The 16,399-nt window shown below is 44.4% G+C and overlaps 1 protein-coding gene across 1 annotated transcript in view; it reads left to right on the forward strand.

Annotated features, from left to right (window-relative positions):
• LOC129827346 (BTB/POZ domain-containing protein KCTD12-like) overlaps positions 1-9,854 on the forward strand; it is a 10,441-nt gene extending 587 nt beyond the window's left edge. The window contains exon 1 of the mRNA XM_055888110.1: positions 1-9,854. This exon is cut by the window's left edge and continues 587 nt beyond it. Within this exon, the coding sequence (XP_055744085.1) occupies positions 4,622-5,473 (852 nt within the window). The 5' untranslated portion in view covers positions 1-4,621 and the 3' untranslated portion in view covers positions 5,474-9,854.
• Positions 9,855-16,399: the final 6,545 nt, after the last annotated feature.

Below are 16,399 nucleotides of genomic sequence, written 5' to 3' on the forward strand. Positions count from 1 at the left end.
AGATGGAGAGGGTGGACACTGGGGGGGATTTGTCCTGTAGTTGAACCCAGATGGAGAGGGTGGACACTGGGGGGGATTTGTCCTGTAGTTGAACCCAGATGGAGAGGGTGGACACCGGGGGGGATTAAAATAAAATGCGCCGAATACAACAGGTGTTGACCTTTAGAGTGAAATGCTTACTTACTTGAGCCCCTAACCAACAATGCAGTTAAAATAAATATGGATAAGAAATAAAGTAACAAGTAATTAAAGGGAAGCAGTAAAATAACACTAGTGAGACTATATACAGGGGGAGTACCGGTTAGTTGAGGTAATATCTACATTTAGGTAGAGTTATTAAAGTGACTATGCATAGATGATAACAACAGAGAGTAGCAGCAATGTAAAAGGGGGGTGGTGATGCAAATAGTCTGGGTAGCCATTTGACTAGATGTTCAGGAGTCTTATGGCTTGGGGGTAGAAGCTGTTCAGAAGCCTCTTGGACCTAAACGTGGCACCCAGGTACCGCTTACCGTGCGGTAGCAGAGAGAACAGTCTATGACTAGGGTGCCTTGGAGTCTTTGACAATTTTTAGGGCCTTCCTCTGACACCGCCTGGTATAGAGGTCCTGGATGGCAGGAAGCTTGGCCTGAGTGATGTACCCTCTGTAGTGCCTTGCGGTCGGAAGCCGAGCAGTTGCCATACCAGGCTGTGATGCAACCAGTCAGGATGCTCTCGATGGTGCAGCTGTAAAATCTTTTGGACCCATGCCAAATCTTTTCAGTCTCCTAAGGGGGAATAGGTTTTGTGACTTTTTCATGACTGTCTTGGTGTGCTTGGACCATGTTAGTTTGTTGGTGATGTGGACGCCAAGGAACTTGAAGCTCTCAACCTGCTCCACTGCAGCCCCATCGATGAGAATACGGGCATGCTCGGTCCTCTTTTTCTCCTTTGTCTTGATTACGTTGAGGGTGAGGTTGTTGTCCTGGCACCACACGGCCAGGTCTCTGACCTCCCTATAGGCTCTCGTTGTTGTCGGTGATCAGGCCAACCACTGTTGTGTCGTCGGCAAACTTAATAATGGTGTTGGAGTCGTGCCTGGCCCTGCAGTCATGAGTGAACAGGGAGTACAGGAGGGGACTGAGCACCCATCCCTGACGGGCCCCTGTGTTAAGGATCAGCGTGGCGGATGTGTTGTTACCTATCCTTACCACCTGGGGGCGGCCCGTCAGGAAGTCCAGGATCCAGTTGCAGAGGGAGGTGTTTAGTCCCAGGGTCCTTAGCTTATTGATGAGCTTTGAGGGAATTATGGTGTTGAACACTGAGCTGTAGTCAATGAATAGCATTCTCACATAGGTGTTCCTTTTGTCCAGGTGGGGAAAGGCAGTGTGGAGTGCAATGAAACGTTGATTAATGTGCACTGTCCCTGTCAAAATAAACTCAAACTCAATAGAGATTCCATAATCTGTGGATCTGTTGGGGCGGTAAGCAAATTGGAGTGGGTCTAGTGTTGTGTGTGTGTGTGTGTGTGTGTGTGTGTGTGTGTGTGTGTGTGTGTGTGTGTGTGTGTGTGTGTGTGCGTGCGTGCGTGCGTGTGCATGCGAGAGCGCGAGAGAGAGGATTCAACTGTCCACTTCCACTACCCTCCTGACACATTTTCTCCCCCCTGGAACACTGGTGTGTCAGGAGGGACTCTTGTAGGAGCTGGAACACTGGTGTGTCAGGAGGGACCCCTGTAGGAGCTGGAACACTGGTGTGTCAGGAGGGACTCCTGTAGGAGCTGGAACACTGGTGTGTCAGGAGGGACTCCTGTAGGAGCTGGAACACTGGTGTGTCAGGAGGGACTCCTGTAGGAGCTGGAACACTGGAGTGTCAGGAGGGACTCCTGTAGGAGCTGGAACACTGGTGTGTCAGGAGGGACTCCTGTAGGAGCTGGAACACTGGTGTGTCAGGAGGACTCCTGTAGGAGCTGGAACACTGGTGTGTCAGGGGGGACTCCTGTAGGAGCTGGAACACTGGTGTGTCAGGAGGGACTCCTGTAGGAGCTGGAACACTGGTGTGTCAGGAGGGACTCCTGTAGGAGCTGGAACACTGGTGTGTCAGGAGGACTCCTGTAGGAGCTGGAACACTGGTGTGTCAGGAGGGACTCCTGTAGGAGCTGGAACACTGGTGTGTCAGGAGGGACTCCTGTAGGAGCTGGAACACTGGAGTGTCAGGAGGGACTCCTGTAGGAGCTGGAACACTGGTGTGTCAGGAGGGACTCCTGTAGGAGCTGGAACACTGGTGTGTCAGGAGGGACTCCTGTAGGAGCTGGAACACTGGTGTGTCAGGAGGACTCCTGTAGGAGCTGGAACACTGGTGTGTCAGGAGGGACTCCTGTAGGAGCTGGAACACTGGTGTGTCAGGAGGGACTCCTGTAGGAGCTGGAACACTGGAGTGTCAGGAGGGACTCCTGTAGGAGCTGGAACACTGGTGTGTCAGGAGGACTCCTGTAGGAGCTGGAACACTGGTGTGTCAGGAGGGACTCCTGTAGGAGCTGGAACACTGGTGTGTCAGGAGGGACTCCTGTAGGAGCTGGAACACTGGTTTGTCAGGAGGGACTCCTGTAGGAGCTGGAACACTGGAGTGTCAGGAGGGACTCCTGTAGGAGCTGGAACACTGGTGTGTCAGGAGGGACTCCTGTAGGAGCTGGAACACTGGTTTGTCAGGAGTACTCCTGTAGAAGTGATTGGAATACTCTCTGTTCTAATAGGGTGCCATAATCATCAACCAGACCACATCTTATTGAACAGCAGTTTATTCTAAAGTGCAATTGCAAATCAAATATCTTATAAACAAGGCACGTGGATGTGGCTCAAATCTTGTGTTGTTCTAACCGCTAGGCTAGCTGCCAGGTAGGCAGGTAACCGAGTGGTTGGAGAGGCGAGCGCATGTAGCCTAGTGGTGAGAGAGGCGAGCCACCAGCAGGAGGGTTACCTGTTCTAGTCCCGGGTCAGACAGGAAAATACTGTTGGGAAATGAGCAGGCTACCAAAGGGTTGCTGGTATCATATCATAGATACCATTGCTTGTTTTTTTGCCCTTGAACAAGGTACTTAACCCCCCACTACAACAGCTCCCTGGGCACCCAGTCTGGCAGCACCCGCACCTCTCCTCCAAATAACGGTATATGTGTGTGTCTTTCAGAGGGGTTGGGTTAATAGCGGAAGTAACATTTTGGTTGGACCTTGTGTGCAATCGACCAATAAAGTGATCTTAATTACAATGCAATTTATATTTTTTCTTTATTTATTTGGAATTCAAATTATATCTAACGTTTTTACGGAGTGCTAAATGTTTTGTATTTAGTCTTGGGTATTTGCCATTGTTGTAGTTGTCGTTATATCCAATAGGTGTCGCTGCTGTTCTGTTATATTATAGGGATCTGAGTTTTATTATAAGGACCGTTAATGCCAATTCTAAGGACCCCTAGTTGGTCATTTACACCCCTGTTTACTATACTATTCACCGTTGATGTTCAAAAACGGACAAATTAATTGAAATTGACACTGCAAATCAAATTGACATCTCAATTGCTTTGCTATATGGCTCATGACAGCAATGACATGACACCAAATGATGAATCATCTCCATAATTCCATTTGATGAATCATCTAAACAATCAAAGATCTGCCTTTGTGTTTATAGGTGTAAGTGAAACTGTTAGTTTAGCATAATATAAACACTGACCCGGGCCGGGGCAAAGCTAGAGCGCGTCACCGGCAGGTAGGTGGGGTTTAACAGGGCTGATTATTTACGGTTTTTTGCAGCAGCAGAGCTCTCCGGGATGGCATAAGAGAGTGGCTATTACTACGGGAGGAGAAAACCTACCGAACGAAAGACAGATAGCGTCGTCCCCTCGGCGATGGCACGACTAGAGGTGTTTTTGTTCACGGCTCTAGCTCGTATTTCGTCTGGGAATTCTGCTTCCTTTATTGGCTATTCCTGATCCGTACTCCAACCGACACCTCCAATTATGGATTGTACTGAAGTTCCACCTATCGGTTTTTTGCGTCAAGACAATCGAGCGAAATAAGAGGAAACGATCAAGGACTGCTGTGGGCTATTATCCATTCCGGACTGTTCTCCATATATAGACAAGAGTCGTTGAGAAATGCATGCGTGTTTAGGATTTTGGTAGGCTATTTTGTTTCAATCCTCCGGTGCAATATTCAGGATATTCCATTGGTTTACGCGTAAAGGACATGGGCACAAGGTGTTTTAGCTACCAGAAACTATCCCTGTAGTTAGAATAGATGCCTTCGTGTTGGCACGTTTTGCTATTAACGGCCTGAGATGATATAACTGCAGTTTAGATGATTGCTTTGCTCTGTTAGAAATAGTGCGCTGCTGTAGTTAAGCCTTTTTTTTAACAGCTGATCACCTTTAGGGTTTCAGAAATACCCTTTTATTAATTTTGACAACAGAACTATTTTTTTATTTTTTATTTTATTCATATCTATTTCATATGAACGCAAGTAACCTATTCTGAGCTGCTGTGTACAGTTGTAGGCTATAACTTGGAAACAAATCTCCCCACCTCACTAGCAAGGTGACAGTAGGAGTAGGGTTGCAGAGTTCTCTGTAACAGAAGGACAATAGCCATGGCTCTCCCCGATAACACCCCCAGCATTCCTTTAGGGGAAGAAGTCATCTTCCCTGAGATAGTAGAGCTGAACGTGGGCGGTCAGGTGTACATCACTCGCTACTCAACCCTCATCAGCGTACCAGACTCTCTCCTGTGGGAGATGTTTAGCAGGAAATCCACCAAAGGTCTGGCGAGGGACACCAAGGGCCGTTTCTTCGTGGACCGTGATGGTTTCCTGTTCCGGTATATTCTGGACTACATGAGAGATCAGCAGCTGGTGCTCCCAGACCACTTCCCAGAACGGGGTCGCCTGCAGCGGGAGGCTGAGTTCTTCAACCTACCTGAGCTCATAAAGATTCTGGCGCCCAAATTCAGCAAGCAGAACTCGCTAGGCGACGAGGGGTGTCAGAGCGACCCGGAGGACTCCTCGCCGGGCATCGACACTGGGCGCAACCTGGCCTCGCTGGGCACTGCCGCCTGCGCCAGTCTGGTCCCCAGTGGAGACGGTAAACGCTCTGGATTCATCACCATCGGTTATCGCGGCTCCTATACATTGGGGCGTGACAGCCAGACCGACGCCAAGTTCAGACGAGTTGCTCGCATTATGGTCTGTGGCAAGACGTTGCTGGCTAAAGAGGTGTTTGGGGAGACGCTGAACGAGAGCCGGGACCCGGACCGACCTCCAGAGCGCTACACGTCACGATACTACCTCAAATTCACCTTCCTGGAGCAGGCCTTTGACAGGCTGGCAGACGCCGGGTTTCACATGGTGGCCTGTAACTCCACGGGGACCTGCGCCTTCGCTCACGAGCAGACGGACGACAAGATCTGGACCAGCTACACTGAATACGTGTTCTACCGTGAGTGAGACCATCATCATCATCCCTGGTCCCCGGTCCCCCTAGTGGTCCCCAGCATCCAGCCTCCTCTACTCTTGCCTCCCTGGATCCACCCCTGGGTCCCCTTGCCTCCCTGGATCCATCCCTGGGTCCCCTTGCCTCCCTGGATCCCCTTGTCTCCCTGTATCCAGTCCTAGGCCCCCTTGCCTCCCTGGATCCCCTTGCCTCCCTGGATCCCCTTGCTTCCCTGGATCCCCTTGCCTCCCTGGGTCCCCTTGCCTCCCTGGATCCATTCCTGGGCCCCCTTGCCTCCCTGGATCCCCTTGTCTCCCTGTATCCAGTCCTGGGCCCCCTTGCATCCCTGGATCCATCAATTTTTCCCTTGCCTCCTGGACCCCAGCCTCCAGCCCCTGCCCCTTGGCTCCAGCCCCTGCCCCTTGGCTCTTAGTGTTCCCTAGCCTCCAGCCCTTGCCCCCCCCCGCCACTAGCCTTGAATTCCTGCTTCAAGCACCCCTGGCCCCAATCTCCATGGGCCCTGGCCCCCTGCGTCAAGCCCACCTGCCTCAAACCAGCCGTCCCCTCTCTCCATATTTCTCTCTCACCCATCAGCTGTAATCCTTACCACCTCTGCGGTCCCTTCTCCTGATCCAGCTATAACCCAACCATCGCCCCCGCACCAAGCCTCAGAGACCCGACCACAGCCCCCCTAACCATCCTACAGAGACTGCCCCCCCCCCCACCCTCCATGTACTGTCCTTCCTCCTGTATATAGTATCTGCCTTGGTGAAGCACAATGCTGTGTGTAAAATAGCTTGTTTAGTCCAGTTCAGGTCCTGCCTGGTCTGTGTATAACTAACTTTAGCGGGCTGGAAGGGGCCAATCGGAGAAGGGCCTAGATTGAAGTACTACTTTGTTCTGAACCTCTGCTGCTGCTTACTCCAACAGACCCTCCTGCTCCTCTGAACTAAAATGGCCAAATAATGTGACAAATAATCTAAGCAGCCTAGAGGAATGAGCGAGAGAGAGTGGCCAGCCCGGCACAAACAAGAACAAAGTGTCACACACAACGAAAGTCTTTTATTTCCTCCTTCCCCTCTTCTTATTTTCCTTATATGTCTGAGACCAAACTGTTGGGAAAGGCGCCGTTCACTTTTACTATTCAAATGTGGTGGCAGGTACCCTAGTGGTTAGAGCGTTGGACTAGTAACCGAAAGGTTGCAAGATCGAATCCCCGAGATTGAATCCCCGAGCTGACAAGGTAAATATCTGTCGTTCTGCCCCTGAACAAGGCAGCCACTGAACAAGGCAACCACTGTTCCTAGGCCGTCATTGAAAATAAGAACTTGTTCTTAACTGACTTGCCTAGTTAAATAAAGGTCAAATAAAAAAATTCTCATATTTTTCTTGTAAAGATAACGCCTCACCTTTTAAGTCTCTGCTTGTGAAGACAACCAGCTTAAATGATGCCATCTTGTCTCACAAAAAAGCACAGTGAACTCCTTATAAGGTAAAAGAGGACCTATATGGACCATCAATATCCTCTCGAGCTGTTCATGTATATATTCTTTAGGACAACCCAGGTATTTGCATTCTAGAGGGGATTCTTAATGCTAGAAAAACAACGGTGCGTCTTGTCAGAGAGTCAAAGCTAACAAACAAGGGGGGAAAATGTGAGAATAGATCAAGTTGTGTATTTGACTGCAAGAAAGAGAAATAACTGGTTTTAGTACAGAGTGAGGGTTTGTCGGAAATGGCACCCTATCCTCTATGTAGTGCACTACTTTTGACCAAAGCCCTATGCAGGCCCTGGTCAAAAGTAGTGCACTACATGGGGAATAGGGTGCTTGAAGTGTGTTATTTGATTGTTCGAAGGATTGTTGAGAATTCTAATCGCCCATGCCTGGTAGACCAGAGGAGATGTGAAGTGTTACATCACAATGTTCACAAAACCTCTCCTTCTACTCATCCTCGTACTCTTCCTCCTCCTCTCATCTTGGTTTTTATACCACCTCTCAGTTTTTTACTTTCTTCAAACAGTATCATTTTTACAGGGATGCGATTGTTTTTGAATGCCCACAGCGTTTTGGCTCTTAGCCCTCTTCTGAAACTGTGGTTTACATTTATGAAGGACAATCCTTTTTCTCATTGGAGTGTGTTTTTAACTATCTATCCCAGGCTCTTCTATTCAGTTCAGTATTCCACTTTTAAGCTCTTTGGTATGTGGTAGCTTTCATTGACTGTAATGTGTACACCCATGAGAAGAAGATAGGTTTACACCATTACCGGCCAAAGAACGACATTCTCTCAAAACTCTAGCAGCTAAACAACAGTACAGGACTGGACTTTGTATAGGACATGGATATTGTGCATATTGTTGAGGGAATGTTGTAGTACAGTTGATTCCTGATAAGTACACCTCTTACAAGTGCAAAGTCACTGGTTAGTGCACGTCGTCAGTACAGTCACACCAGTTGTATTTTAGGAATTGACTGTAGTTGGACTGAACAGTAATTGTACCCACAGCAACTATAACCACAGTAACAGGAGAAAGTGTGTGAATGGTTAAAGGTTAAGAGGGGTTAAGACAGGGTGAAAGGATACGAGGGGTTAAGTGGTAGGGGTCATGTTCAGGTATACCCTCAGGGCAAGTCTGCATATCAACAACAACCTCACAACTCGAACCTACAGTACCTCAGTGAGTAAAATAAAGAATCATCTCCAAATACCAAGGAACACTAATTATCTGAAAAGGCTCAACTTGTATCAGTAATAATCAATGGATCAACTAGTAATATGACTTGTAAAGTACAGAATATTCACCCTGATAAAGAGAAACTCTTCTTCAAGAAACTGCCTTGACGGTTCGGTAGACATAGTGATTTTAATTTGAGTGAAGGTGTGAAGAAGACATTCTGAATGCCTGACGGATGATACATGTTTTATTGGATATCGCTAGAGTATGATGGCACATTCTTAGAGTATGACGGCACATTCTTAGAGTATGACGGCACATTCTTAGAGTATGATGGCACATTCTTAGAGTATGATGGCACATTCTTAGAGTATGATGGCACATTCTTAGAGTATGATGGCACATTCTTAGAGTATGATGGCACATTCTTGGAGTATGATGGCACATTCTTGGAGTATGATGGCACATTCTTAGAGTATGATGGCACATTCTTAGAGTATGATGGCACATTCTTAGAGTATGATGGCACATTCTTAGAGTATGATGGCACATTCTTAGAGTATGATGGCACATTCTTAGAGTATGATGGCACATTCTTAGAGTATGACGGCACATTCTTAGAGTATGACGGCACATTCTTAGAGTATGACGGCACATTCTTGGAGTATGACGGCACATTCTTGGAGTATGACGGCACATTCTTGGAGTATGACGGCACATTCTTGGAGTATGACGTCACATTCTTGGAGTATGACGGCACATACTTGGAGTATGACGGCACATTCTTGGAGTATGACGTCACATACTTGGAGTATGACGGCACATACTTGGAGTATGACGGCACATTCTTGGAGTATGATGGACCAGTGTTGACAGGAGCATTGAGTCGTCAATGTCAGCTTCAGTGTCGATGTCACAAGGCAAACGTAGACCAAACAGCAATGGGGGGAAAAAACATGTTTGTCATACAGTAGGTTTACAGTACACCCTGTAAAACATGTTTGTCATACAGTAGGTTTACAGTACACCCTGTAAAACATGTTTGTCATACAGTAGGTTTACAGTACACCCTGTAAAACATGTTTGTCATACAGTAGGTTTACAGTACACCCTGTAAAACATGTTTGTCATACAGTAGGTTTACAGTACACCCTGTAAAACATGTTTGTCATACAGTAGGTTTACAGTACACCCTGTAAAACATGTTTGTCATACAGTAGGTTTACAGTACACCCTGTAAAACATGTTTGTCATACAGTAGGTTTACAGTACACCCTGTAAAACATGTTTGTCATACAGTAGGTTTACAGTACACCCTGTAAAACATGTTTGTCATACAGTAGGTTTACAGTACACCCTGTAAAACATGTTTGTCATACAGTAGGTTGCAATACCTTCTAAATGTTTGGGAACATAATTAGTTTCTTTTCATAGCTTACTCTCCGTTAATCAGAACCTCTACAAAACAGTTGTTGGGTGTGCGTCAGCTTATTCCTTTTCTTATACAGCAGGCAAAAGGAAAATGTAGTCTGTCAATTCAAATGTGTTATTTATCTTCTATTACACTTGCATTGTACATTGTTTTATGAATTGTTTAGTAACTAAGCTGGTAAAGTAGGGTGACATACTTCAGTAGAGTTGTGTATGCTCTCATTGATATTATTATTATTGTTGTAACTGAAAAGTGTTAAAAGAATATAAAATATTTCACAAGTAAATCCTTTCAAATGTTCATGTTTTTACTGTCTGTCTCTCTCTCTCTCTCTCTCTCTCTCTCTCTGGTCTCTCTCTCTCTCTGGTCTCTCTCTCTGGTCTCTCTCTCTCTCTCTCTCTCTCTGGTCTCTCTCTCTATTAGACCTGAATATACCATAGCAACCTAGTATCAGTCAGACACCAGACATTAAAACACATAGTTGTTGTTGAGTGATAGTCAGGTAGATTGCAAAAGGGATCCCTGATTTTTTTCCCCCATTGAATACAGTCAACAGTCTCTGTTTTTAGCCAAAGGAGTATTTTTCTCCCATTGCCCTCTCTGATGCTCAAACAGCAAGATGTACCATTTGTGGACGATGGGCGATGGTGCAGACAGGTCGTTCTAGATTGGCACCAAAATTGGACAACTATCCATGTCCTGAGGACGTCAGAAAATGCCTTCAAAACCAGCCACTAGGGGCAAAGTGAGCGCTATTACCAAGTAGACTTGGGTAATCCCTCGACTCTGGATCAGAAGGTTGGGTGTTTGATCCCAGTTGTGGACACTGGTTTTTATTTCTGGTTTCAACCATATCCCAAACCGTAACCATTTGGAATGAGTGCCTAAATTTAACCTTTAACTTTGAAAGTTGACATTTGGAGAAATGGAACGATACAGAGCAGCAGGAGAACGTGGCTGGACATCTCATTTTGCTGTGATATCTTGTTGGATGGTGTGACTTGTGTGTGAGGTGTAAAAAAAATTTTTTTTTAATTCTCACAATTAAGTGTGAATCCACTCAACGCAACATGCCCTTGTTATGTAAAGTGAGGTGAGTGAGTCTATTAAGTATGAATCAAGTCAATGAATCATAACCTTATGTAAAGTGAGGTGAGTGAGTCTATTAAGTATGAATCAAGTCAATGAATCATAACCTTATGTAAAGTGAGGTGAGTGAGTCTATTAAGTATGAATCAAGTCAATGAATCATAACCTTATGTAAAGTGAGTAAGTCATAAATGTTTTAAATGACTTAGACGTCGGAAGCTCTCAAAATATTCTCAGTCTGGCGCTCGCACGCACGCAACTCTATGTGCTGCCTCTTTCTCTTCTAGATCTATCTATGGATGACGGCGGTGGAATCCTCAATAGTGTGTTGTCACAGTGCCTGGAATGTTTTTCCCACCAATCCAAACTGAGTCTGGAGTTAATGAGGCGGTGGTATGAGTGTGGGTTTTGTCTCGTCAGTGAGTGACTGCACATCCACATCGTAGTGTAAAACGCCATAGCAAGCCATTAGCTGCGAGGTGCAGAAGCACATTGAGAGAATTTCAGAAGGTAGTGTCCATGCTACAGGTCTATACCTCTGTGGTTAACTTTGAGGCTCAGCATTCAACAGTAATTACTTCACTACTATTGGCTTATATTTATTGCCTTACCTCCTTACTCCATTTGCACACACTGTATATAGATTGTTATTGACTGTACGTTTGTTTATGTATAACTCTGTGTTGTTGTTGTTTTTGTCGCACTGCTTTGCTTTATCTTGGCCAGGTCGCAGTTGTAAATGAGAACTTGTTCTCAACTTGCCTACCTGGTTAAATAAAGGTGAAATAAAAAATATATATACATTTTTTAAACCACTGATGTAAGAGTGTCACTTAGATACGCTGAAGCTTTCCCGGATGGGGATCTAAAGCTGGTTTGAAAAGTCTAGCATGTTTGGTTGTGAGCCATATAGTGAGCAGGTGTAAACAGGCACCAGAATACCATGTCATGATCGTACAATAAAGACATTTTATCCTGAATGGTTCTTATCTACCTTTTTTAATATGCTGTCCAGATTCTTGTACAGCAAGATAGTTACAGTAGGCATGCATTCATAACACTGTGTCATCTACCTCCTCTTTCTCTTGTTATATTTCTCACCCTCTCGGTCTTCACATGTCCTTCAGAATACAACATGTGAGAGGGGGAGTATTGTAGAGTGTTCCAGAATCTACTGGAATGTAGCTATAGAGTGCTCCGGAGTGTTCTAGAATCTAGAGTGTTGCTATTAGAGCCCTCTAGCACCAGGCAACATTAGGACTGGTGCTCTATGTGTGGACTGGAGAGTGGAGTAGAGAGAGCCAGGGACACAGTAGGCCTTATACTGTAGCTTAGCCTTGAAAGTCCCTGAGCCAGAGAGAGATAAGGCCCCATGCATCTTCAGGACAACATGCCTTCAGCAGTCAGATTCAATCTCTCTGTGTTTGCGTAACAAATTACACCCTGTTCCCTATGTCGTTCCCATAAAGCTCTGGTCAAAGGTAGTGCACTAAATATGGAATAGGGTGCCATTTGGCATACAGGCAGTGGGATAGATAGATATACACATAGAGGGAATAGATATACACAGAGGGAATATATATATACACATAGAGGGAATAGATATACACACAGAGGGAATAGATATACACAGAGGGAATAGATATACACATAGAGGGAATAGATATACACACAGAGGGAATAGATATACACATAGAGGGAATAGATATACACATAGAGGGAATAGATATACACACAGATGGAATAGATATACACAGAGGGAATATATATATACACATAGAGGGAATAGATATACACACAGAGGGAATAGATATACACAGAGGGAATAGATATACACATAGAGGGAATAGATATACACACAGAGGGAATAGATATACACATAGAGGGAATAGATATACACATAGAGGGAATAGATATACACACAGATGGAATAGATATACACAGAGGGAATAGATATACACACAGAGGGAATAGATATACACAGAGGGAATATATATACACAGAGGGAATATATATACACATAGAGGGAATAGATATACACACAGAGGGAATAGAAATACACAGAGGGAATAGATATACACATAGAGGGAATAGGTATACACACAGAGGGAATAGATATACACACAGAGGGAATAGATATACACATAGAGGGAATATATACACATAGAGGGAATAGATATACACATAGAGGGAATAGATATACACACAGAGGGAATAGATACACACATAGAGGGAATAGGTATACACATAGAGGGAATAGATATATACATAGAGGGAATAGATATATACATTTAGGGAATAGATATACACACAGAGGGAATAGATATACACACAGAGGGAATAGATATACACAGAGGGAATAGATATACACATAGAGGGAATAGATATACGCACAGAGGGAATAGATATACACATAGAGGGAATAGATATACACATAGAGGGAATAGATATACACATAAAGGGAATATATATACACATAGAGGGAATAGATATACACATAGAGGGAATAGGTATACACATAGATGGAATAGATATAGACAGAGGGAATAGATATACACATAGAGGGAATAGATATACACATAGAGGGAATAGATATACACATAGAGGGTATAGTTATACACATAGAGGGAATAGATATACACATAGAGGGAATAGATATACACACACAGAGGGAATAGATATACACAGAGGGAATAGATATACACATAGAGGGAATAGATATACACACAGAGGGAATAGATATACACAGAGGGAATAGATATACACATAGAGGGAATAGGTATACACACAGAGGGAATAGATATACACACAGAGGGAATAGATATACACAGAGGGAATAGATATACACATAGAGGGAATATATATACACATAGAGGGAATAGATATACACATAGAGGAATAGATATACACACAGAGGGAATAGATATACACAGAGGGAATAGATATACACAGAGGGAATAGATACACACATAGAGGGAATAGGTATACACATAGAGGGAATAGATATATACATAGAGGGAATAGATATATACATTTAGGGAATAGATATACACACAGAGGGAGTAGATATACACACAGAGGGAATAGATATACACAGAGGGAATAGATATACACATAGAGGGAATAGATATACACATAGAGGGAATAGATATACACATAAAGGGAATATATATACACATAGAGGGAATAGATATACACATAGAGGGAATAGGTATACACATAGATGGAATAGATATAGACAGAGGGAATAGATATACACATAGAGGGAATAGATATACACATAAAGGGAATATATACACATAGAGGGAATAGATATACACATTGAGGGAATAGATATACACATAGAGGGAATAGATATACACATAGAGGGTATAGATATACACATAGAGGGTATAGATATACACATAGAGGGAATAGATATACACATAGAGGGAATAGATATACACACATAGAGGGAATAGATATACACATAAAGGGAATATATATACACATAGAGGGAATAGATATACACATAGAGGGAATAGATATACACATAGAGGGAATAGATATACACACATAGAGGGAATAGATATACACACAGAGGGAATAGATATACACATAAAGGGAATATATACACATAGAGGGAATAGATATACACATTTAGGGAATAGATATACACAGAGGGAATAGATATACACATAGAGGGTATAGATATACACATAGAGGGTATAGATATACACATAGAGGGAATAGATATACACATAGAGGGAATAGATATACACACATAGAGGGAATAGATATACACATAAAGGGAATATATATACACATAGAGGGAATAGATATACACATAGAGGGAATATATATATACATAGAGGGAATAGATATACACACATAGAGGGAATAGATATACACACAGAGGGAATAGATATACACACAGAGGGAATAGATATACACATAGAGGGAATAGATATACACATAGAGGGTATAGATATACACATAGAGGGAGAACGAGAGGCAGGGAAATACAGAGAGAGGGACAGAGAGAGACAGAGAGAGGAGAGAGAGAGAGAATATCAACAACAGTGTTTCGGTTTCTAATCTAATCTTCCGCTGAGCCTCTTGGACGAATCCTTTCAGTGGCCACTTATTAAGATTCTGCTGGCAAACAGTTATAGTAGTTCTGTGCTGTGTAGTCCTGTGTAGCTTTGTGCTGTGTAGGTCTGTGTAGCTCTGTGCTGTGTAGTTCTGTGTAGCTTTGTGCTGTGTAGGTCTGTGTAGCTTTGTGCTGTGTAGGTCTGTGTAGCTCTGTGCTGTGTAGCTCTGTATGGCTTTCTGTCCCAGTCAACACACACGCAGACATTCCAGCTCAGTATTTAACACCATAGTACCCTCCAAACTCGTCATTAAGCTCGAGACCCTGGGTCTCGCCCCCGCCCTGTGCAACTGGGTCCTGGACTTTCTGACGGGACGCCCCCAGGTGGTGAGGGTAGGAAACAACATCTCCACCCCACTGATCCTCAACACTGGGGCCCCACAAGGGTGCGTTCTCAGCCCTCTCCTGTACTCCCTGTTCACCCATGACTGCGTGGCCATGCACGCCTCCAACTCAATCATCAAGTTTGCAGACGACACTACAGTGGTAGGCTTGATTACCAACAACGACGAGACGGCCTATAGGGAGGAGGTGAGGGCCCTCGGAGTGTGGTGTCAGGAAAATAACATCACACTCAACGTCAATAAAACAAAGGAGATAATCGTGGACTTCAGGAAAGAGCAGAGGGAGCATCCCCACATCCACATCGACAGGAAAGTAGTGGAGAAGGTGGAAAGTTTAAAGTTCCTCGGCGTACACATCACGGACAAACTGAAATGGTCCACCCACACAGACAGTGTTGTGAAGAAGGCACAACAGCACCTCTTCAACCTCAGGAGGCTGAAGAAATGTGGCTTGTCACCAAAAACACTCACAAACGTTTACAGATGCACAATCGAGAGCATCCTGTCGGGCTGTATCACCGCCTGGTACAACAACTCCTCCGCTCACAACCGTAAGGCTCTCCAGAGGGTAGCGAGGTCTGCACAACGCATCACCGGGGGCAAACTACCTGCACTCCAGGACACCTACACCACCCGATGTCACAGGAAGGCCAAAAAGATCATCAAGGACAACAACCACACGAGCCAGGGTAATATTATAGCTTCTCTCTATCTCCTACCAGGGTAATATTATAGCTACTCTCTATCTCCTTCCAGGGTAATATTATAGCTACTCTCTATCTCCTACCAGGGTAATATTATAGCTACTCTCTCTCTCCTACCAGGGTAATATTATAGCTACTCTCTATCTCCTTCCAGGGTAATATTATAGCTACTCTCTCTCCTACCAGGGTAATATTATAGCTACTCTCTATCTCCTTCCAGGGTAATATTACAGCTACCCTCTATCTCCTTCCAGGGTAATATTATAGCTACTCTCTATCCCATTCCAGGGTAATATTATAGCTTCTCTCTATCTCCTTCCAGGGTAATATTATAGCTACTCTCTATCTCCTTCCAGGGTAATATTATAGCTACTCTCTATTTCCTACCAGGGTAATATTATAGTTACTCTCTATTTCCTACCAGGGTAATATTATAGTTACTCTCTATTTCCTACCAGGGTAATATTATAGCTACTCTCTCTCTCCTACCAGGGTAATATTATAGCTACTCTCTATTTCCTACCAGGGTAATATTATAGTTACTCTCTATTTCCTACCAGGG

This window comes from Salvelinus fontinalis, chromosome 29, assembly GCF_029448725.1.
Source record: "Salvelinus fontinalis isolate EN_2023a chromosome 29, ASM2944872v1, whole genome shotgun sequence".
Classification (NCBI taxonomy): Eukaryota; Metazoa; Chordata; class Actinopteri; order Salmoniformes; family Salmonidae; genus Salvelinus; species Salvelinus fontinalis.